At 36.6% G+C, this 25,704-nt stretch overlaps 1 protein-coding gene across 1 annotated transcript in view; it reads right to left on the bottom strand.

The window, feature by feature from the left end:
• Positions 1–25,704, bottom strand: part of COL25A1 (collagen type XXV alpha 1 chain) — a 418,027-nt gene that overhangs the window by 183,620 nt on the left and 208,703 nt on the right. The window contains 2 exon segments of the mRNA XM_032461611.1: positions 17,033–17,040; positions 19,061–19,105. Coding sequence (XP_032317502.1) covers positions 17,033–17,040; positions 19,061–19,105 — 53 coding nt within the window.

Raw genomic sequence — 25,704 nt, forward strand, 5'->3', positions numbered from 1 at the left:
TAGTTGATTTACAATATTGTGTTAGTTTCTGTTGTACGGCAAAGTGATTCAGTTATACATGTATATATTATTTTTCATATTCTTTTCCATTATGGTTTATTACAGGATATTGAGTTTAGTTCCCTGTGCTATCCAGTAAGACCTCGCTACTTAGACGTTATAGTCTGATGACTTCTATTGTCTCAGAGAGATAAGAAACAATACTTTCGAAAAGTTAAGTGGGAAAGAGATGCTGGAGGATTCAAGAGCAAGAAAAAGGTCTGAAATAGCTAAGAAAGGGACAGAGTGACTGGGTCATGGACACGGAAAGCACTATGCATCCTCTTGAGATGAGTGGTGGTGAGTTTAAAATGAGACCAGTTAGCAGAGTTGTTTTTCTCTATCCAAATTCAGCAGTGTGGGTGCAGGTTCAGAGCTGAGGGTGAGTTGGATTTAAGTAGGTTTGCGGCCTCCCCAGGCCAGGAGAGAAGGAGAGAGGGAGAAGGCAGTTACAGAAATGTACACATGTAAAAGCATGAATACCGTGATGGAGCAATGGAGCCCCTTAATCTGTTAAGGAGGGAAGTGAGGATACAGGAGGTTTGTGGGACAGTGTTTTCTATTTCTTTGTCAGATAAATTTTTTATTCTATCCACATTATGTCTGGTGTGATCAATTATCATATTTTTAACCAGTGATGTTTTAACAGTTTTTGAATCATACTTTTAGCTTATTTTCATTATGTTCCTATCTCTTTAGGCTTCGTTGCAGGAATTCAATTTCAATAGCATATACTTGAACAATAATAAAGATAATATATCCATATTTACTCAATTAGGACTCAAAAATCATTGAAAGCATAGAGTAATGATGCAAACTACGTTGCCTACAATACTCTGAATTTCCCCAATCCTTCTTGTCTTTAGAAATTGTTCATGAGGAGCTGTCACGGAATTGCCATGAGTCACCCATTCCTACGTTTTCTGCAACAAGGCCAAAGAAACTTTACCAAGTCACAGAACTTTAAGGGGTACAGTGGTTGGTAAACAAAGTGCCGCTGCAATGCTAGAGGAAGAAATATGGCACTTAGAGGACTCAGGCAGTTCCAGCAGGATGGACTGACCCGATTTTAAAACTGCATTTTTGCTCCATCAAAGGTAAAGACATCTAGTTTTGCCCAAATCCAGGCTCAGTTAGACTTGGCAGTCAAAGCCCTTGGCTCAGCTCTGAAGAGCCCCTTGGCCACTGTGACCTCCCCGCAGTGGCTCCAGCCTCCCGACCCCTCCCACAGGCTTGCTCCTGCCATCTGCTCAGCCCGGTGCCCTCCCGCCCCTTCCACGGGTCGAAATCCCATTCAAACTTTAGGGCTTTAATCTCTTTCACAGAGATTTGCCTGCTTTCCCACAGCAGATACGAACTTTATTTCTTCTGAGTGGCCGCAGATCGTTTTCTTAATTCTTTTATGATGTTACATTCCGCCTTAAATTACAGCTAGCGGTGCCTTACCCCTCCTATTCAATGGTATGCTCCTTGAACTGCTAACACTTACACGCTGTTACACTACGCCAGGCACTGCGCTCTTGGTCTTGCAGACGTTAGTAGGTATCAGTATCAGCTCCACTGTAGAGTTGTGAAAACCGAGACAAGAGAGGGTAAGTGACTTGCCCGAGGTCACACAGCTAGTTAGTGGAAACACTGAAATATTAATTCGGATCTGTCTTATTCCAGACAGATAGTTTTGACTATTACGCTATATTGCACCTTGGACTGTGGAAGGTATATTATATATATATTTTAAAAATTCATCTTTATACGAATGTTTATTCAATCAACCTACTAAATGCCAAGGCGCTGTGATGGTGCTAGAGGAACAAGGGAAAATAAGGCATGGACCCTTCAGTGGGGGAACTTGCAGTCACAAGTGACACAGAGAAGTTACTACATTTTCAGATTCCCATGTTTTATTGGGCTTTTTCTTCCCAAGCAGCTGGAATACCTTCTCACAAAGGCTTAAATGATAAAAAACAACAACAACAACAACAACAAAAAAACTACTTAAAATCCTCTCTTCTCACTGCAGTAAAAATGATTGTATTGAAAAATAAACTACCTTAATTTATTTTAACAGATAACATTATGCAGTTAAGTGATGCTGGGACTAAATTAGAGGCTGTAATGTTATCAAGAGCTTCCTGAATACATTTCATTTCTTCTATAATAGAAATGTTCTCAGTTGAGGCAGAGAATGTAACTTAGCATTTTTAGAGCCACTGGCTAAATTACCTCTATTGATGAGGCTCGGCAGGTTCTTTCTGAATGATTCTAAATAACTGCTGAGGGATAAAAGATAGCGTTCCTCGGGCTATAGCTGCAGCATGCCAGGAGCCTACTGGGGAGAGAACAAAGCACGAGTCCCCATGCATAAATGGTTCTGTGTCCTGCCTGGAGCACGCCAACTGGCCGTCCTTGAAACTGTATAAATGAAAGGATGGAGGCCCAGGTAGACGTTTGTATTAATAATTGGTGTGCATGAAGTAAATTAAGCTAACCCACCAGGTCCTTCCTAAAGAGGTGGAGAGGCAATACAAATCTCCAGAAATAGTCTACTAAAGCCATCTTTTCAAAGCTTTTGACAAACTGCAAACCTCAGCCATTTATTACTTTTCGCATTGAAAGGAGAGTTTACGGAGAAGTTTCAGTTAAGCTCACACACATGCACACGCACACACATGCACATACACAGTACAGGTATATGAAGCATGAACCAGGACATGAGAGTTATGTAGCACTGTCCTTATTCACAGAGGAAATCAGGGCCCTGGTTCTGCCATTAAGCTGAGAGAGGATTTTTCACTGATGTTAGAAGGCAGGTGTAGTGTGGTTCCGGGTTCCTTTAGCTCCCGTGTCTACTCCCCCATGAACCATCTGTACCACAATGGAACCTGGTCCCCTTGGGACAGTCATGTTGCGACTGCCCACAGGCACAGCGAAAGGCGGTCCCAATCAGAAGAGAGAGCTCAAGCAACTCAACCAAACCTATAATTCACATTTTCAAATTTTTGAAGGAAACAACACATTTGAAACTTCTTTGCCTTGTGAACCCAGAGAAGAGAGTTTTAACCTGCCTATTTCCAGGTGTGGACATTTCCCAGGTTTCTAAATTCTTTAGTATCTCACTTTCATCAAGAGCCCAAAGTAGTAAAGAATAATGAGAAATATTAAAGCCATTTCACAATGTGGTAGAATCATGTTTTCTTCTAACGTTTGTAGGAAAAAAACATAATCTGTTTTTGCAGCAATAGCCTTTACAACAAACACACATATCATTCAGTAGTATGTCATTCCATAATGAATTTTTATTCTTTCACTTGCACAAATATTAACCTTGTCTAAATAATATTTGAACCCAAAAGAGCAAGAAAAAGTAAAGTTCATAAATTCTGCCAATTATTCAAATACTTCCATTCAATAGTAAGTAGATTCTCAAAATTTCTCTTAACCCTATTTTCATTTAAATTAAGGTAAAAACATAAGCAATGAAAGATTGACAAAGTTTTGAAATTTAACTCAAGTCATTGAAAGATAATATTATTTAAAAATAGAAAACGGATTTCCTTCTTGGTGTTATTCTATTTCTTAACCACACATGAATTTAAAAAACAAAAATGTAAAACTTCATGGCTGACTGAAACCTGAAAGACATCTTTACCTGCAAGTTCTTATTTCTCTTAAGAAACTGAAACCTCTCTGTGCTGAAACAGAAAGCACGTGGCTAATTCATCTTGAGCATCACTCAAGAAATACATTTGATGTTGGTTTGTGCCATGATGAGGGGAACACAATAAACTGTGAAAAGTGTCATTTCTGGAAAATTAGTTAGCTATAGATCAGCAAGGGACTAATCTTTGTAACAGATGTGACATGATGGCTTTGATAAATTGAACTTTTAAAAATATGGAGCATGTTAAAAGACATTCCCTTAGAAATAAATTAACTTAGGTAGAACATATTGTATACCATCATTCATAAGCTCATTTTCATCACTGCAGAATAGTTCTGTGTCAATGAGTGACAATGTCGTCCTTCAAATTCCTGTTTGGGTTTCACTTTCTGTCAATTAATTTAAAAAGTAAAGAGAAGGCTTGGACTTTATCTCTGAGGTTCCCACTAACTAAAATTCTATAATTTTCATATTTTATGCACTCTGAAACTGTTCATAATTTGAAGATTAAAATCTCAGGGAAAGATGTTTCTTCTAAAAATACTTTGTTTTTCTATTTAACAGAAAAGTTTGAGCTATAAGACATTCTGAATGAATAGTCAATACCTTGGTCAATTGTTAGAGATGCACTATTTGTAAATTTGTTAGAAAGAAATTAAAAGCCTATATATGCCAAATATTGGAAATTTAATACTTCACTGTGGGGCTTTCAGTATCTCATTACATATATATTTGGATGTTAGACAAGGAACTAGTTTTAGTAAGTACAAATATTCATTTACTGGGCTTCATATGATGATGCCTTTGTTGGATAAAACCAAACATTCAACTACCTTTGGTTACAGTTTAAAAGTAAGAATTTTGAAGATCTGTAATTTAAGATACTATTTAGATACCATTCTTGGTAACCTAAGGTATTTAAAAGGCTAGCCAGCACAGGGTGAGACAAGGAGGGAACAAATACATAACAAAAGAAATGTCATTTTCTAAGAGATTTATCATGCTGATTTTAATAGTAAGCCACCTGCTGCAGCTACTGTAGGCAAGCAAAGCAGGATACAGCAAGGAAACATTTCACACCTGCAATGCTGCTGACTTCCAGTCCCCAGACAGAAACATTCTGATATAACCATCCCCTCTGACTGTTATCAAAACTCTTCTCCAAAGAAATTCTTATATTGTCCGTGGAGTCTAATCTACTGACAATAGAATAAGGATATTATAAATAACTGGAAGTACGAGAGTAGGTCACACCTTGGTAATCACTGTACTTTAGGGCAATAGGTTGAGTTCCTACTACTACAGACAGATAATTCAGGTCAATTTTCAATAATTTACATAAATGCAAGCTTTCTATTTAATTTATTTTTAACAGAACACAAGCCTAGAAAATGATCCAGGTGCTCTAGTTATTAGAGTTTTTAGAAAGTATTGGAAGCTATAGAAATGAGTAAGAATGAAATTGCCTACTCTTTAATGATACTTTTTAATGACAAAATAAAAGCTTCCCTGCCCTACAATGATTAATAGGACAAGGTTTCCCAATCCAAATTCATTTGCCTTGTGGTTTGGATTAAATATACACACATAGGAAACATCATATTATAGGAATATATAATTTCTGTACTGAATTTCTTACAAATTATGATTTTTGATAGAAAGTCAAGCAACTTTCCATTTTGTTCAAAATGTTCCAACAATCTGAAATTGCCATCAATTTGTTTATGCTCTTCAAAGTCTTTCCCCCTAAACTCTATTAACATCACCAAACTAAAGCTAAAATAAGTATTTTTTCCTTCTAAATGGGGAAGTTAATGCCTATGGGAAAATAACATTCTTAACAAATAAAACCCAGGGGATCTAGTCAGGCAAAGGAATAAATCCTCATCTTTCACACAACTTTCAAACTGGTAAACAATACAAGAATCCAAAAATAGTTTCTTTTCAACTCATGCGTGTAAGGTACAAAGTAAGTTTGTATGCAATGGCAAAGCCAGATCAACTTTCCAGACATGAAGATTCAATGATTAGAGGCTTAACTTTAATATGCAAACTAGAGGGTTGGATGGAGATGGAGGGGGTCCATCAGGGCAAATAATCCACACAACTGGAAGTGGAAGTTTAGGTCATTTCCTATCGGAGGATACGTAGGGCATATGGATAATGGTCAGACTACCTGAAGGGAAACCACAAGCTGATTAGTTCCACTCCAAGGGATGGTTTTTAAAAACCAGCTCTCATTCTTTACCATTGATTAGGAGTCTAAATGAAAGGCTACATATGGTGAAAGACATACACATTCAGCCTTTACAACAGAAGGGCAATAAATTATCCAGGCTGCCTGCAGAGAACCCTCTAATCCACGCTTTCAATTTTCACTCTCACCTGTGAAAAAGTCTGAAACTGTATGCCAATTGGTTGTTAATAATGTGCTCTGGGAGGGAGCAAGTTGAAATTGTTCCCCAAACTGCAAATCAAGAGACTAAGTATGTGTGTCTACTGCTGTTGAATGAAATGATATGTCAGAACAAAAGACCGTGTCTGCTGTAGTTCAGGACGAAAGTATGCTTTCATGTGTCCTCTAAAATCCATGGCTCTGGGCAGCATAAAGCTCTGGGGTGCTTATATTTCTACTCCCAGAGGACAATCCTAACAGAGATGTAGCTAACGGAAGCTTCCAAAGGGAAGTTTGTGATATGAAATTTAAAATAATTGTTTTTAAATTTGTAGTTTTCAGATTGGGTTTCTACTGTGCCTGCCAAACATTCTCCTTTCTTTTCTGTGGGTTAGCTACACAAATATGGATTTCATCTGTTTATTAATAGAAGGAAGTGGTGACTCAGCTGCTTTGTGTAGATTCCTCAGTGTTCTATGTCTACTCTCCTGGCACAGGACACTGTAAAATGTGACCGGTCAAAAGCTAGGAGGAAGAGAGATCACAGTGGGGTTGTGATTCGGAAGAGCAAGCCTCCTGCCTCTGGATTGGTCTGCAGCCCAGGCTGCCTCTCCTGGACCTCCTGACTCCTGCTCTGCTCAGTCCCTGGCCAGCCCGTGCTGCTCCATTTTCGTCCTTTCCCTCAATGTGGATGAGGGCTCTGGGCAGCAGAAATGTTATCACCAAATGCTTTCCTTAACATAGCTTCTGAATGCCAGTGTTGCTCATAGGCGTTTCATCCTCAAATGTGTCAAGTAGGAGACTCTCTTTCTTTTTTTCTCTAAAAGTTTTCAGGCCTGTATTTATTTACTACAGAAAGAACAAATATAAGCATTCTAGAACTTAGTGCTGCCCACGTACCACTTGTGAGCCATGAAATTCAAATACATCACTTCCTTTTTCTCTTATAGCTAGTAAGCAAACCAGAGCAATCCTCTTAGCCCTGCCTCCTTCACAGGATTGCTGCAACAAATGATCTATATGAAAGGGCTTTTGATCTCTAACTTCCGATCAAATATATTACAAAATTATTAGCCAAGAATGCTTGTCAAGCGAAGGATGTGTATTTACACATTGCAGCCAAAGGTTTAAGGCTAGATACAGAACATAAAAACTGAATCAAGGAAAGGGACAAAGGAGAAAGGATTTATAGAGAAGAAAGGAGACAGCAATAAAGGATGAGTGTGAGGGGATACCCGCTCATGCTTGGCAGGGATCTGAAGAAGTGCTTATTTGAAAACAACACTGAGATGGTTAATTTTGTGTCGACATGGCTAAGCTATGTTGCCTGGTTGTTTAGTTCAAAAGCTACTCAAGATGTTGCTGTAACAACATTTTATAGATGTGGTCGACATTTACAATCAGTTGACTCTAAGTAAAGCAGATTACCCTCAATAATATGGGGTGGCTTCATCCAAGCAGATGAAGAGAGGAAAGTAATTTTGCCTCAAGACTGTAATACAGAAACCCTGTCTCAGTTTCCAGCCCACTGGCCTGCCCTACAGATTTCAAACTTACCAGCCCCCAACATTGTGTGAGCCAATTCCCTAAAATAAATCTCTCTCTCTGCAACTATCTATTGGTTTTGCTTCTCTGGAGAATGCTAACTGATGCAATCACCGAAGTTGTCTTTACTGGAAAATCCAGTGGATTCTTTTCAGTCTTTCTCTTGTTTGCCATTTTGCAGGAGCATCTACACTCCAGCTACACCAGCAATACAGTGTAGAGAGAATATTGCCCCAAGTGAATAATCATTTTTGATCCCAGAAAGAAGAGTTTGGTATCTTTCCAAGTCAATAAACATCTCCACTTAGATATCTTACCAGTAACTCAAACTCAAAATACTCCACACTTAAATCTTTCCCCCGCTAAAAGTCTTCTTTTTCAAGTTGCTGCTCCTGCAGCGTCCAACTCTATCTTCACTGTAGACTCATTCTTCCCTTCTCCTCTGGTTTACTCCTCATATCCACTCTATAAACCCTATAACGTTTACTTGGTAACTTTTCTCAGATGGAGCCCATTTTGGGCATGCCTTTAGTCCAGCCCAGACTATCTTCATGTTTCCTCCAGCAGCTATCCTCCAAATCACTCTCAGACCAATCAGTCTAAATAGGTGTTCATTTATTGCTTTCTGACTGCCCACTGTTTTTCCTATTACAAGTAAAATTTAAACTGCTCAGACTGGCAATCAAGGCTCATCATGTGGAATCCTGATCAATCTCCCAGGATAACTTTTACTTCTTCTATCAGGAGTCTTCCACTCCAGACATCTTGGCCTCTCCAGTGGCTGCATACCATCTCTCAGGCCATCCTCTTCCTCTTCACTGATCCAGTTATTTCCCATGGCTCAAGTCTCAGCTCGAGTTCCAATTTTCCTAGCCAATCATATGTTTAATGAAACTTCCTCTTTCTGAACCAGTGCTGTGACTATCTGGCTCATTCATTTGACATTTAAGCATAACATGACTTGTATTACTAATAAATAATAAACATAGGTGAAGACTTCCCTCTTCAACCAGATTGGAAGCTGTCTGAGACAGAGACTATATATAATATATATATATTTTAATAATTTAAGAAATGAAAGAAAGGAGAGAGGGAAAAACTAAATGGGAGACCTCCCTTTTTGCTCACAAGCTGCAAGGTGCAACTTGTCATTGTGTGCACCTTTCATTCAAATGCTAGATTTCTTAGTTCTCACTGTGGGAATAATCAAAAGAGACGTTTCAATAAAATGTGCTGTTCTGAGGATGCATGCATTTTCCAGTGGTGGTTGATTTGTTTTACATCCTTTTTACCTACCCTGGCTACCACAGTCAAGGAACAAAGCAATGTTAATTAATGTGCATGAGGATGCTCTGAAAAACAGCACCAGGGCCCTTTTTATTGCAAATACAGCAGGCACATCTCAGTCTTTATCCTATTTGCCAACTGGTAGTATTTGACACTATTTCCCACTCTCTACATTTTGAGACTTTTTCCTCCTAGTCTCCCATGACAGTAATGTTCCCTAATTCTTCTTCTACCTCTCCACACTCTTCATTTCAGTTTCCCTTAAGGGCTCCAATTTTTCCACCTACTTCCTAAATGATAAACTCTTAAGTGGGAGTTGGGGTGGTGGATAGGAAGGTTCATCTCAATGAGATGAATAGCCTGATCTGCTAATCACTTCAACAACCTACCTCAGATCCAGAAGCATCTGGATCCACTCCCCATCCAAATCTGGATGATCTATCCCTCTATTGTTCTCCCATTGTACTTTGACACATCCTGAGCATACTTCACACATAAGATTGCTTTTGTTTTGTTTCGTTTTGTTCCCACTAGACTTTAAAGTCTTTGAAGACAGTGGCTGTTTACTTGCTATTTAACCCCATCATATATAGCAGAGGGCATGGTACATATAAGACACTCAATATAAGTTTGATGAATAAATCAGTGAATGAATGGGCGCTACTTTAAATAACTGTATGAACTAATTATTAACCCTTTAAAATCCCTCCTGAGTCTACGTCCCATGATTCCATCCTTTATTCATTTCCTTAAGCATACAGAAATACTTTCTAATAACACATTCTACAGAAACACAATATACATAGAATTTTTTTGAGACTAAGAGTATTAGCAAATAAGAAAACAAGAAGTTTTATTTTATTTAACCCTAAGTAAAACTTAAGAAAGCACTAGGACTGTGAAGATAAAAAGTGTATTAGAAATATCTTTCATAATGACTGAAAAAATAACCCAGTAAGAACATCTTGGTAACCTGGGACACTTTAGATTCCAGGGTTTGTTGTCTTTTTTAATTACATCAAAGCAAGAACTAAAGTTAATTTAATAACTAAAGGAGGGAATTATTTCTATATTATAGTCCAGGACCCAATTCAAATCAGACAAGTCACTTACCTAACTTAGGCCAAATGTAGGCCAATGACATGGTGACCACATGATCAGAAATTAAGCAGGAGTCACTCATTGTGTAAGAGGAGATCATAGCATTTTAAGTAGCTAGTTTGGAAGAATGGGGACAGTGAGGTCTTCTCTGCAATCATCTACTGTTAAAGATTACTAAATGCTTAGCCATTCATGAGGAAACAATAATGTACACTTAAGCCACTCATTTGACCTTGTCCAAAACATTAATATTCAGAAATGTGTCCAAACTGCTTCCTCATAGCACTTTATTTTAGAGTGGTTTTCTCGACTATGCCTAGTTATTGCCTCACAAACCCACAGAAGTCATATAATTACTTCTCTAATTTGTCCCATAAGGCATTACAGCTCTGCATAAGCAGACAGTGCTAGGAATTCAGCCACACAACTAAGTATTTTGGTCAGAAGAAAGTCAAGCAGGAAGAAGTGACATGACACCCCATTTGTTTGTAGACTGGATATTAGAAAAATATGCAGGTATCCAATCAGCAACCCAAAGACTTTAAAACTGAGAGGTTCCTTTTTAATAATTCTGACTGCCTAGTGCTACCTGTTTTGTTACTGTTTTAGTCTAAAAAGAAATACTTCCTAAGCTCACCCTTATTTCATTCTCTAAGAATCTTTGGAAGAGAGAGGATACATCCCTAAACTCTTACTTTTTGGGTTTAATCAGGTTTCCCACCACAAGAATGGCAGTTGCTCACTCTTCAAGCCTTATAAAAGTGGCTCTCAAAGTATGTCATTTTTTCACAAAAGCACTACTAAAAAGTAAACTTTCATGTGAGACAACTGGGAATATGAAACAAGACAGGTAACCAGAATTGTTCCTAGTTGAGAAAGTCATCCTGGGACAAGGTAATGAAGTTACTGAGTGGCATGAGAAACAGTAAGAAGAAAGAGAAAGACACAACAGTGTCTGTTGGTGCTTAAAGATATTATAAGTGCTTAAAGATAAAAACCTTTCATTATCAATAAAATTATGAAGTAACCTAGGAAGGCCTGGGGCTCATGGCCAGGTAGTAACACCCTGTTCTTCTTACAAAACACCCCCTAACTTTTATGTTGCTCTTTTGAAAAAACAGTTCTCTTCCTTTTTCTTTTTCTGTTCAAAGTTTCTAGTGATAATAGTTTTGATGAAATTTGTCTTCTCTAAAATTTTTCAATAGGACAAAGGTCACATTATTCCCCAAGTGACATACCTATGTACATCTCTCCAGGGATTTCTAGTTCTTTCTATTTCTTAAGGAATTGTTTCCAGACAGAGCCGCAGGGATTGGCTGTTCACCAACTCTGCTTACTTTTCCTTCTGAGCCCACAGCTACATTTCTCTTTCACCCTTGCAGTTTGGTGTGAAAATGTGACTTGACATTTGCCAAAGGAATGTGGTCAGAAGTGATATAAACCATAAAACCTTGTACTCCTAGCACTGATGGAAAAAAAATCCTCCCACCTGACCATTATCTTTATTTCTCTTATCTGATGGCTGAATGCCTCTGCCCAGGGTAACCTCAGAGCACACATATGAAAGATGGAGAGTCTCTGTGAGTCTGGATCCCTTCAAGAACCCTTGCTCTTCACCATGTATAAGAAATAAATATCTCTTGTGGTAAGCCACTAACATCTCAGAGTTTGTCTGTTATAACAGCTAACATTATTCTAAAACAGATGGTATCCAGAAATAGACCACAAGAAAAAATAATCTTGCAAAAAATATATTGTCAATATTTTTGTATATCTTGTTCTTCTCCTCCTTTTTTTTTCTCTTGTTTTACTTTAACACCTTTATTTATCTCAATTTTGGGGTTCTTTACTCATTACTCTGCCCTGTCAAGAATTCCAAAGTTCTGCTCTCTGGCACTAAATCTATGTAAACAATATCAGAGGAAGCATCGAAACAAATAGCCACTGAACACACGCTCCCTCTTCAAACATGGCAGCTTGAACCACTCAAAACAGAAGACATGAAAAGACACTGGGGAATCTATTCTATGTAAGAATTATGGTTATGTCTCTTTTTCTACCTTTTGTTACAGGAGACAGACCTGTGCGTAGGGTCCCAAAATGAACTACCCATCTGTGACAGCCTATGGTAACCTTATTATAACTCTGTCCCCAAACAGCCATTAAACACAAATTAATTCTCCAGGTTTGTTTAGTCTGTTTATTTGGTTTGTTACAGTGACCAGTTCTGAATTTATTGAGCCATCCTGGCATTCTGTAGTGATATCATTTCCTACAAGGTAAGTGATTTGTGCCCTGTGTCAGCAATGATATCCCATTATCATAGAAAAAATAAGTGTAACCCCACATTCAGAAGTATCCTCTTTGAGCCCAAATAAAAATCAAAATATTTTAATAATTAAGCAAGACTATAACAAAAGCAATTAAAGGAACATTTGCTGAAAAACGCCATTACAATTTCATGGTCAGTTTTCTCAGCCCAAGAGCCAAAGCTCACACCTCCACACAATTTACTGCTGTTAGATGAGAATTAGATGATTTATAAGTTTGTTTTGAGTAAGCAGTGGTAAGAAAGAGAACATATAAGATATAAGATCTCCAGATAACTAAGAAAAGCCTAAAGTGAACCTTCGATAATAGAAGGTAGGAGATGACACAACAAAGAAGATACCTGCAAAGAAGGTGGTGACACTTAAAGCTTACTTGTCTAAAAAATATCTTGTAGGAATATGGGGGGAGATGGGCTTTGAAGAGCAACAGACCTGGCTTCAAGTTCTGATTCTGCCTCCTACTAAATACAATTCTTGGGCTAACTTACTTGACCTGCTTAACCTTCGGTTTCCTCCTCTGTAAAATGCGTATAATATATCCAGTTCACAGGCCTGGTATGAGAATTAGTATATAAAATGACACATCTTAGGCAGTTACTGCAAATTGTAGTTATTAATATATCTGGAAAAGACTTACTATTGACTTAAAAGTCATACTGTTCATTTCAATAAGAAGTTAACAATATCAGAGTTTCTCATCTAAAAGTTCTACAGAGACTTCTTTTCCTAATTCATCTACCACATTGGCAGAAAGAGCATTGTAAGCTTAACTTGGCTAAGGCTGCTTCACTCATCTGTCAGCAAGATTCTGGGCTTCAGATCGAGCTGACAATGGTTGAAGGTGGATGGAACAGAACAGGCTGCACAACGGCATCGTATTTCACACCTCGGAGGGTTCTACACTACCAACAATAACATCATATCTCTGTCAGTCAAGCACAATTATAGGGCTCAATAGATTGATTCAAATAAAAAGCCAGGTAAAACAGATCTCCTGACTCTGTTGTGGCTACAGGACTTATTCGATTCTGTTACCTATGAATATTAGAATGGTACCTCCTTTGGGGACAAAAGGACAGAGAGAGTGCATCCCTCGCCGACTCTTAAAAAGGTTAAAACTAATGCAACATTTCCTACTTCTAAAAATCCTGAAGCCATTTTGTAACTTTTGCTCATGCTCTTTTCATGTTTTTGAAACACAAATGTGTTTTTAAGATATCTAGAATAGAAGGTACAATTTCACGCCATCTGGAGTCAGGTAACACAACAATCAGGCAAATCATCTGAGCAAATGCATTTGTGAAATCCAAGCTAGGCGCACAAAGCACTTGCATGGATTTCTTTAGAGCAGTGTTTTAATACGTATTACTTTTATGAGAAAGAAAATAGAAAAAAAATACCTGATATTCACATAGAAATAAATTACATACATTATCATAAAATTGCTCCATTGTGGCCATTTACAGCAAAGCCTCCTGTGGTAGCAATACCTTTTTGTCAAAATGGATAAGGCTGAGTAATAAGCTGAACAGCTTCCTAAAGAGTAAATCGATATGTGTGATCTAATTCAAGTTGTATTTCAAGTTTTAAATTATAAATGATCTCAATATGCGAGACACAGAAACTGACAACAGTAACAATGTAGCTACAAATAATTCTAGTGTGATACAGCCAAGTTTTCCAAAATATATCAAATAAAGATGTAAATGTAAGGTTCCTAAATTACAGTTTATTATTAAGTGTTTTTCCTTCTTTAATCTTATTTGAGAGTATTACTTCAGGAGGAAAATGAAAAAAGGTGACTCTCAGTGACCAAAGAGATCTGCTATTGTCCCTCAGGGAAAACCAGTCTTTCATTGGTTTGTTTGTTGTAATGAGTGCCCTAATGCTGTCTTTTGCACTATTGAGCACATTTCACAACAAAGTGAAAGTGAATGACAAGAAAATATACATCAGGACAACAAGGTTATACTTCACAATCTTTCTGCACATGTGAAACCACAAGACCACAGAAGCTCATGGTTGGAAGGAAGTTGGCAAGATTTACTTGATACAGATTCTATGCCATGGATTGCTCATCAGAAGCAAGACTATTTAACTTCTTAGACTACCTTTGTACATTTACATTTAATTTACAGAATGGAGGCAAGGGCAATGGCCATTTAAAATGGCCACATAAGCGTTGATAAGCCAAGAACCATGACATATCTTGTAGAGATAAACATTTTTGCTAAACATAAACTTAGGGAAATAAAATTTTCTAAAAATAAAACTATAGAAACATTCCCATTTTAGTTTATGGGGAAACAGTGGAAGGAAAAATACACATAAAATTAAATGATGCTAAAAATAAGAGGACTACAGTCACTGAAAGTTACAATTGTCAAAAATTGGATATTGCATCTAAATAAATATAAAATTGATCAATCTATTTAATCATAATAACACCACTGTTTATTCATTTCTATTCAGATGCAAGAAATATAATGGAAATATTTTATGAAGCCACCTACTCTAAAGCAAGGTTCTATGAAAAGCAAATACTTCTTGAAAATCATATACAGAGGTCTAGAAACTGAAGGCTTAAGAGGATTTCAATACAAAGTATTTCATCCAGAAGGGCTCCCATGATGTACGTGGGGTCACAAGAACCATGGTAAGATTCCATTGTATTAGTAAAGGTAGCACAATCAATATAAATTTTTTCTCTTTTTCACAATCAATGATTTTTTACCTTAACAAATGTGAGCAACCTGAATTATCTTTTAGTCAGTATTAAAACTCATAATTAAACCTTATTTCTTGGATTTGATGCAATTTGCTAAACACATTATAACTTCCTTAAAATGCAATTGAAATGCTATATTACTAATTCTTGTTGTATAAATTAGCCATTTTACATTTTTTTGTCATGCTTTTACTATATGTAATTATTTATATCAAGAAATATGATTTGATATTGAATCACTATGTTGTACCCCTGAAGCTAATGTAATATTATAAATCAACTATACTTCAATCAAAAAAAAAAAAAAGAAAGAAAGAAATACGATTTGACCCATGACCTGCCAAATCTGTGCAACATCTATCCATGTTATAATATACTTATGATTTCAAGGATGATGGATAATGTGGTAAGCAGAAGGCATTTAGAATCACATATACCTAACTGAATTTCAACTCTGCAAAGTCTCTTTAGCTGTGTAACCATTGATAATTAGCATCTTTGAGCCTCAGTTTTCACATTGAACAATGGGAATGGTAGTATCAGAAGGTTGTTGTGAGACAAAATAAATATACATGTACGTAAAGTGCCTGGAATATTGCTTAGGGGCATAAAACATATTAGTCCTCTTTTTTAATATCCAATAAAAAAGGCAGAACAACTGAAATCTTCTATGTAGAGAACCTGCACTAATAGATGGCCCCCCCAAAAGCAAGAGCCATATGGTTGTCTAAACTTGTGAAGGGCCAGAGAGGAAATACTAGAATCCTGAACATCATCATAAGACAGAAATGGATTTAACTACCTCTTGGCCTGCCTAATACTTACATCCACAAAAAGAAGCCTCAAACACTCTATTCTGGATGTAATCTCTAGAGTTTCCTCTGAGTAGTGGTGGTTTGTTTCCAGTTTTAAAAACAGAGGCTTAAATATGAAGTCAAAGAATAAGGCCCCTAGACCTGGGGCATGCCACCTGCCTAGCATTAAGCAAGAGCTGAAAGTCAGTTACAGAAGCAAAGTCATTTCCAACATGATTTATGTTCCATCCTTGAATGTGGCAGGAAGACTGCGAAAGATATTTGGAAGCCAATGCTTCCTCTGAATAAAGTAAACGAGTATATGCTAAGCCCCTCTCCCTCATGCCGGCCTGTTAGATAAGTTGCCAATATGGAATCTGTGAACCCTGGAGCAAACTGGCTATTTGGGATGAGAAAATATCTTAAGGCCAATGATCATCGCTACCGTAAACATATAGTGCACAGTGCAGCACTGGGGTCAGACAACAGATATCCAGGATATTACTCAAAAACACATCTAACTCAAAGCTGACAAGATAATCTGTTCCTGTGAGTGCAAAGCAGACTGGAATGTTGCAGCTATGACCTATTCAAGGAAAGAAAAAAGTGCAGCTCTCCAAGGGATCCAACTCAAGCTCTTTATGCAGGCAAAACTCCAAGGGACTTCAAAGGGAGTGTTGCTTATGGAGGGAGTGCTGGACCAAGCCCACTGGGGGTATCACTTCCATGATCATGTTGCCATCTACATTTGATAGACTGGCAAATGCAAATATTTCAGATACAAGCTTAAACAGATGAAAAAAGAAGTGTGAAAGATCTCGGAGGTTTGCTCCCAAAGAAACCTCAGAATTCCAAGAAAAGAATTTAATATCAGGAGCTTCATAAGTTATTCCAAAATTCCCAAGAGAGTAATTTGTTTGTGATCGTATTAAAAATAGAAGTTTTTTTTAAATTGATACATACTGTACTCCAACATATCAAATGACCACAAAATAGTGTATTCAAAAAATAATTCCCCAAAGTCAAATACTCTTAAAAGGTCAGCAACATTTTCATAATTGGAATATAACCATATTTTGATGTTTTAACAAAGTTTTAACATACGTGATCCTGATTAACGTAGAAGAGCCAAAATGCAGCAAATATACTTACAGGAGGACCTAGGGTTGGGGGTGGGTAGAAAGAATAAGAAAAAAGGGAGAGATAAATTAGTGAATATGCAAAATAGTAAGATGAAATAAAAGACTACAGCATCATCATAATCATCAGCACAGTACAGGGAATACACAGGTAGCTTAAGAATTCAGTGATTCTTAACCTTTTTTGGATCATGTGCCCTGTAAGACCATATCAGAAAAATGCATTTACGTCTGTGTGCACACAAAACTTTACATAAAACTTCAGGGAATAATCAGATTCCCTGAAACCTGTATATGAATTAATGCGAGGTTCATATATCTTAAGCAAAGACTGTCTACTTTATATACCTAAAAATTTAGATAAAATATGAATCAGGAGGATCTTTGGGCATTTATAATAGACTAATTACAGACAATTGATATATAACTTTCTTGAGTTTGGTAAAATGGCTAAATCAGAAATGTGTCCATTATTTGTTCTAAGAATGTTTCTCATTTGGTAGTATTGTCAATATAGAAGAGATTAAGTCCTGATGTTTGTATATTTTTCTTTAAAACTATGTATTCTCATCAAAACACAAAGGCAAAGTCTAAGAAAATTTCAATATTTTACACACCATATGCTCAATTAAAACACCAGTTTTCAGTAGCCAGGAAGTTGGGAATTGACTCATATTTTCTATAAAACTTTGCATAAGTACAAACTTTTCCCATTTTTTTCTCCAGCCTCTTTCTTTTGACACAAGTATCAATTCAGTGATTATTTGGGTCCACCAATGTTTTGTCATTTCCATTTCCTCAAAACAAATTTATAAAGCATCCTCTATTATAAAACTTTGCGATTCATGAACAGGATTCCTATACAACTTTCCAATTATTTAGATGCAATAGGGTTTAAAGATAACTTTTGAGAATTCTATTAAAGGAATTAAGTAGCTACACTTTCATAAAATCTTTTTACTTTGACATCATTTTTCCAAAAGGGAGGGAAACTGAGACAAAATAACCCAATCTGCTGTCTGCTCTTTTTGATAGGTTAGTATTTCTACTGTTTTAACCCTCAGTAATTGATTTTTTTTCTAATACTGATAAACACTTGTAGAAAATACTGGGAAATAACATTTCTTAGCTCTAGACTCAAACCTTAAATTACCTTCCTCTTATTTTGCAAGGAAGAATTAATGGTCTGATAAGAGTTCATATGGTCATTTACATTTTTGGAGTCTTAGACTTTATAAAACTAGTAAAGCTGAAAGTGAACACATTCATTTGAATATCTTGGTTTCAAAGGAATAGTTTTTATTTGACTTTACATATAGGGACTTGGCCTGAAAGCAAAATCTCACTGAAATGGGTGTTAGACAATTGGTTGTGTTTCAAGTTCTACTCATAAAAAATTTTGTGGCCCTGGCTGAACCACCTGACTGCTCTAGGCCACCATCTCCTCAACCACAAAATGAAAAAGCTGGATTGATTACTCAGGCTCCTGTCATCACTAAAATTTTATGGTTATACAAGAGGAATCTAAATTCTCCAATTTTGAAAAGAAAGAGTAAAAGAATGACAAAATTGTACCAGGTGGAAAAAATAATAATAAAATGTTTCCAAGACATGTGCCCCAGTATTCCAAGGTAGATGTTTTCACAGAGACCCTGCAATTACTGACCACATACGTACATGGAAAGATGGGTGATGTTGTCACACTGCGTGTGGCTAAGAAACCCTCCACACTACACTGAAAGGACAGATTGACCTTGACACCATAAATAAGCCAAAACTGGGTGTTAGAGGTTATTAAACTTAATTAATAATTCTTTGCAAACTATAATTTGATGGAAATAAGAGAAAGATTTTAAAAAATCACAAACAAACAACTTTCTAGGTGTAGCAGAGAAGATTTAAACACCACACACACAGACACATACTTGTGAGCGCATACAGACAACGTCCAACAAGACAACATAATCATTAATTAGGAGGAACAGATGTGGGAACCTGCTCAGAACATGAAGGACACAGAACAGCTGAACGAGAGACTTACCAGACTCTCCTCTTCGGCCCCTCTTACCTCGTTTCCCCGGAGGGCCTGAAATACAAAGAATAATTTTTGGTTCCAAAATACCTAGTAAATGATTTCTATATTGTTTTTTTCACTGTTTTTAGCTAACAAGAAAAAGGACCAGGTATTTGTAAAGGCCAACATCTTCTTTGGTATTTCAGCATAACTCTCAATCTTCATTTAATTACAAAAGCTGTACTAGATCTCTGATCATCTAGCGTTACTCAGAAACACTAAAGATTCAAAATTTTGGTCACCCTGCCTGGATCTCACTAATAAGAAAGGCTTTGCTAAGTAAATTGGTGGTACTGAGATTTCATGTTTCTTAGGAACATTTCTTTTCTGAAGGTTTCCATATATTAATAATTAAAAAGACTAAGTACAAATGATTATAGTTTCTCTTCAGTCAGGTCCATCATGAGTCCCTTGAAAATATTTAGTTGGCAGTTAGTAGATGTATATATTCATAATGGAAATAATCTTTACAAATATTTCTGTTTTATTAAATGTGAATTTTCATATACTGGAATTTCTTTAATTGAAAATCAGCTGGGTTAAAATCACAACCCTTTTAAGTGGAAGGTGTTTAGGTAGTTAACTACTGGTCTCATTTTTCTGAAGGGCTAGCTTATTTTTGTCATTCAATAATGTTTAGTCTTCATGATGATCCTGTTTTAAAAATGGAGAAAAGCATTTTTTTAGTGAGTTGCCTATGAAGACCACCAAGCTAGTGTGTATCAGACTTAGCACAAGTTTCTAGACATTCATGGCTTTCAAGCCATTATTCTCCATTATATAATTTCTGCTCTCGTTTCCTTGGGTAAGAATAGCTCCCACTGAAGTATGATCCCAGCAAACAGAACAGAATAATTAGCCCACAATGAGAACCGAGGTCTTATTATATTTGCTGGAAAAAAGAGGCCAAGGAAAATACAGAACTGCCTGGTTTTGAAGAATGAGTTGCAAAGTTGGACTGATGACTTCCAAACTCCTAGAAAATTCAAGGCACAACAGCACGGACTGAGCACCCAGTTGACCTCAGTATGATCCTGAACTACTGATTTCCACATGGAAATAAAAAACATCAGTGGGCCAATTCAGTTTTCCCTCAAATCCTTAAACAGAGTAAGTCTACCCATCCGTGTTTTGTAAAAGGTTAAAAACAATTAAGCAATAAAATCAATTGAAAATATTAGGAGAAGCAGCTTTGTAGCAGAGTCCAAGATCGTCATCTGAAATTTTAGATTTCCTTCTGTATTATGGAATAAAGAGAGATTTTCATTATATTCAAGGTATCCTTGGCCAGATTGTGAGCAGAAATACAATCATATAAATAGGTAAATAAACCCATGGCGTCCTAATAGGTATGAAAAATATTTATGCACATGCTCAAACACACACATAGAAATATATATTGATATATTCCAATATACAATATACAATGTCCTTAAGATTAGGAATCAGTTTTTTTTAATTACAAAATTACTTAAACTAAGAAGTATTTAGCAACTACTAGATACTTATGATGTCTGTGGTCTGCATAGTAGGAGTTATAGGTCATGTATATCTGCCCTGAAGCAAAGAAGTTAAAAAGATTAAAATAATATGCATGAAAAATTTGTTAGTAGTATGTTGTGGAGCTGGCACAAGGAGTGTATGCTCTGATTTGCTCCTTCTACTCTAAACACACAGTTATAAAAAGAGGAAATTTTTTGTAAGTATTTGTATTCAGAAAAGAAATGGGCATGTCCACTGACCAGAAATGGACCAGACAGGCAAGTGGAGAGCAGAGATATACCATAAGCCTGCTGGCCTCTGGTTCTAGAAGTAGGAATGATGGCCATGGGTTTTATCCCTGAAGAATAAACACTCGAAAGTTCACTAATCAGAACCAAACTCACTTCCGAAGGCTGGGGGCCTGCAAATGCTGAAGAGAAGTTAGATCTCTGGCTTAAAGGCTGAGGAGTATAGATATAATCTCTGAATCGGAAAAAGAAGCAAGCATCCAATGGTTTGATGCCTAATTCTGCGATATTCCCCATGTAAATCTGGGACAGGGGTATTGAAATGCCATTTTAAGACAAGTCTGGTCTTGAAGGCTGAGAGGTCAGCTAAAGACAAACATAAAATGATTAGGGAAGAAAGGTAGACACACACAGATAGAAAACTACACACACACGCACACACACACACACAAACAAAACCTCCGACTCATAGTGAATATAGAAACCAAAATTCCAAAACATATGGAGAAAACTAATGCTAAGAAAGGCAGCACTCAATAATAAGATCATGAATTCTTTCCAGGTAAATTAATTAAAGAAATCATCAGACAAATGTTAGTATGTTAATTATGCTTTAAGAAATAAATGAAGAAGTAACATCTGTTAAAGGGTGTGATTTTAATGCAAACAAACAAATAAAAAAACAGGTAAATTTGAAAGAGAATCCTTTAGAAATCTTGAAAATGGTCATTGAGATAGAAAAAAAAGGATACACCAATTAAATGCTAGCCTGGATGTGGCTGAAGAAGGAATCGATGTGGAAGCTGTAGGATGTAGTCCAGAGAGACAGATTCAACATCTATCTATGTATCTAACTATTGAACTATCTTCTCATCTATGTTAAGAAGAAAAATTTTACTTATATTAAAAAGAGAATCTGAAAGAAATGATAGAGAAGCCTTTGTTTAAGAGGTAATAGATGAGAATTTTCTAGAATTGAACATAGGAGCCCTAAGACTGAACTTATACTCCAAGTGGCAAGTAAAAATAAATCACACTTAAACACACAGGAGGAGAAACATAGAAATGGTCAAGGTCAATGAGAAAATGTTAGGAACTACCAAAGGGAAATTACAATGGAGGGTACCTAAACTGACTGCTGTCTCATCCACAACAAAGATGCCAGAAGGGCCCAGTCCTGATTTTTATGACGAGTGTTAGAAGCCTATAATTATATTTGTTTATTGGAATTAGTTTATTTGTCACTGTCCCTCTGAAGAATATTCCTTTTAAATAGTAGAAATCATCAAGTAAAAACAATGGATTGCATAAATGTTTAAAAATATTTTGAAATAAACATAAAAAATATTTAAAAGATAGCAGATCATGAAAAATAATCAGAGAAGCAATGATATCTTCTGAAGAAATCAAGAAACAAAATTAAAATATTTCTGAACATGTCTGCTTTAAATATTCAATTAGAAGACTTAAAGAAATGGATCAAATGCTGTGGGAAATTTGCTTGTTATATTGAGAACTGAGAAGAAATAAAATCTAAGGAAACTGAAGAGATATTTGGCAAGACAAAATTTTCTGAAGAATTTCATAGTATTTGAGAGAAAAAATGAAGCTAAACTAAGTTGTGAGACGATGAGAACCTAAACTCTATTGGATTTACAAAGAATACACCTGATTTGAGAAGAGCATGTTCTAACTGCTATTAGAAACAGAAGACTGGAGAGAGCATTATACGAGAGCTTGTGAACTAGTACATTATACAAAACTCACAGTTTCACAGAGATTAAAGGTTTTGCTTGCAAAGAGAATGAACAGAAGTTTTGAAGATGTCTACCTGCAGATGAGACAATTTGATACTGCTTTTGAATCTAAAGGCAGAAAAAATTTTAAAATGATATACATGGGATGAATTTGACCATGGACAGCTGGCAGATCACCAGAGTGAAAAATAAGAGAAGTCAAGCGATAGATGTTTCTCAGACAAAACTGATGTTAACAATAATTAACAGTTGAAAAAGACAGTGACCGTTTCTGTTCCAAATTGAGTGATGTGTCAGCCAGGCATGAGCTGTAAGAACAAATATAGAAGCTGGAACCTAACTGTTATTCACTAAACTTGGCCAGATCCTTGTAGCAGAAATTCTAAAGGAATTCTCTTAGCAGAAAGGCATGACTCTGCAAAAGAAGCTGGTTCAAGAATATGAATGGGAAGAGAAAAAGCAGAAGCTATCAGCAACAGAGGAAGTGAAAACTTACAAGCAGAGAATTCATGAACGAAAGAATAAATTATAGAAAACAGAGGGAGGCTGTAAAACCAGATTGCTCTTCATGATGAGAAAATTCATGACAACTGATACTGTTCATGCTTCAGAAAGAGTTTTCGCTTGAAAGATGGTGCAAATTGTCAGCCTGAGACAGAAATTAGTAAAAATTAGCCATAATGGCAATGCTTTAAAGACCAGCGTTGACAACCTCAACTGCAGCAGATCAAGGTCATCAAAACACATCATAGCAAGGGCTCTTAAGCCAAGCCAGTTCTTTTGGCCCACAACCAACACTGTTGGAGCACTCTATTTCTCACTAATGATGTACCTACCTGTGATAAGGCTAGCCTCTAAGGTCAGAAACGTGCCGAGATAAACATATGCCTATACATAGGTCTTCTCATGATCTTGAGGGTGAGTAGTTATTGCAGGTATCTGGAATACCCTTATCTGGTTTATCATATAATTTACCAAACCCTGTCAATTCTCTTATGACTTGGATCTGTTCACTGTCCACTCCTACAAGTATTTCAAAGTGAGCTTAAACATAACTTTTCTGGGTACTCTGAGAAGAGATTTCTTTTCACTAGGATTCTGTTTGTATTTTTAAAATTTGTTCACCTCTTACACACATCTGCAACTAAACACACAGGAAATATTCAAGAAAAGTTTCAGGATTCATAATTGGCTGGGTATTTTGTTTTGTTTTTACCTCTTGCTTTCTATTTCAGCATACTTTTTTGGCTGTGTCAGCTGTTTTGGAGAGAAGAAATAAGGTGGACAGAAACAAAGGGAAGAAATCAATGAAAAATGAATTAAAGACTTAACTATAAAAGCTGAAACCATAAAACTCCTAGAAGAAAACATAGGGAAAAAATTCCTTGAGTGGTTGACAGGGGCTGAGCGAAAATGGAGAGGTGATGGTCTAGGGTATAAAGTTTTAATTATGCAAGGTAAATATATTCTAGAGATCTACTATACAGCATAGAACCTATAGCTAACAATACTATACTCAATACTTAAAGCTTGCTAAGAGGGTACATCTTATATTGAGTGTTCTTATTTCACAATAATAATAATAATAAAGGAGGTGGGAGGAAACTTTCAGAGATGAGGGGTGTATCGATGCCTTGATGATGGTGATGGTTTCACAAATGTATACCTATCCCAAACTTATCTAGTTGTATGTATTAAATATGTACAGCTTTTTACATGTCAATTGTACTTCAATAAAATGCTTTAAAACAAAGAAAAGGCTCATGGCTTGGGTGACTGTGCTTAGGTGTGCTGTCATAAAAATCCAAGAACAGGGAGAAATGTAGCCATCTCATTACACAAATGACCTAATGGTCACTAACGACATGGGTCATCAGGGAATTAATTCCTGACTGAATTTCCATGAAGGAGGTAATGAATGCATATGAAAGCACAAACTAGGAGCTCAATAAATATTAGTTCCCTCTTTTGCTTTATTTATATTCTCTTTTTTTATATTCAGTCATTAAGTGATCATAATATATTTGGGTATTTGATAAGAAATGTTAAATATGTATGGGAATAAAACAGAGAGATGAACATCACCTTCCAATGGTCGTATCAAAGAGGCAGTTTAATATAGTGAAAAGAATATGGAATAAAGAGTTAAAAGACTTAAAGGTTTTCACGAATGTGTGAAGTGAGCCAACTTCCAATTAACCTCTTTGACTTTGGTCTGCCAGGAAATCTGGTAAATCGTACTAGCTCTACCAGGTTTATATGATTATCGTGAGGATGAAAACTGTAAAGTGCTATATACATTATGTGAACTGACCGTTTCCTTCATTTTTCATTATTGCAGCAAAGCTTATAAACTATTTCCATGCTATATTACTGCCATACTGTCAATGAAAATAAGATTCTAAACAATTTTACACATCCTAATAAAAAGCTAAAATTTCTTAGTCAGAAGTTTCATCTCCAGAGGACATCAGAGAAAATACCATAAATATTGCAAACAACAGTAAATATTCCAAAAAGCAAATGTTGTCCCTTGGTATTCACAAGGGAAAGGGTTCCAGGACCAAAATCTTCGAATCCTCAAGTTTCCTATGTGAAATGGTATAGTATTTGCATATAACCCAGGCACATTCTCCTGCATACTTTAAAATCATCTCTGGAGTACTTTTAATACCCAATACAATGTAAATGCTATGTAAATAGTTGCCGGTGTATGGCAACTTCAAGTATTGCTTTTAGGAAATTTCTGAAATTTTTTTTCCTAATCTTTCCCGTCCGTGGTTGTTTGAATCCACAGAACCCATGATATGAAGCACTGACTGTAAGCTTCTCAATTCTGGAGGCAGAAAAATGGAAATGATAAGGCAAAGGAAAGAGCAGGAGACTGAGCTTGTGGTCAGGGAGGGAAAGAGTGAGTAAGAAGCAGTGAGCAGATGGAGAAGCCCCTGGACAGATAGATGCTGGGGTAGGGAGCCCCAGAGGTGAGTGTATGCAAAGCTCAGATGCCCCTCCACACTAACTGATCCCAGGAATGAGTGTCCAACAGCTGCAGATGGCTCTGGGGAGGGAGGAACCTGTCTGGGCGCAGAGGAGACTGCAGATCATCCTTTCTGAACCACCTATT

The sequence above is a fragment of the Camelus ferus genome, chromosome 2 (genome assembly GCF_009834535.1).
Source record: "Camelus ferus isolate YT-003-E chromosome 2, BCGSAC_Cfer_1.0, whole genome shotgun sequence".
Taxonomy (NCBI): domain Eukaryota; kingdom Metazoa; phylum Chordata; class Mammalia; order Artiodactyla; family Camelidae; genus Camelus; species Camelus ferus.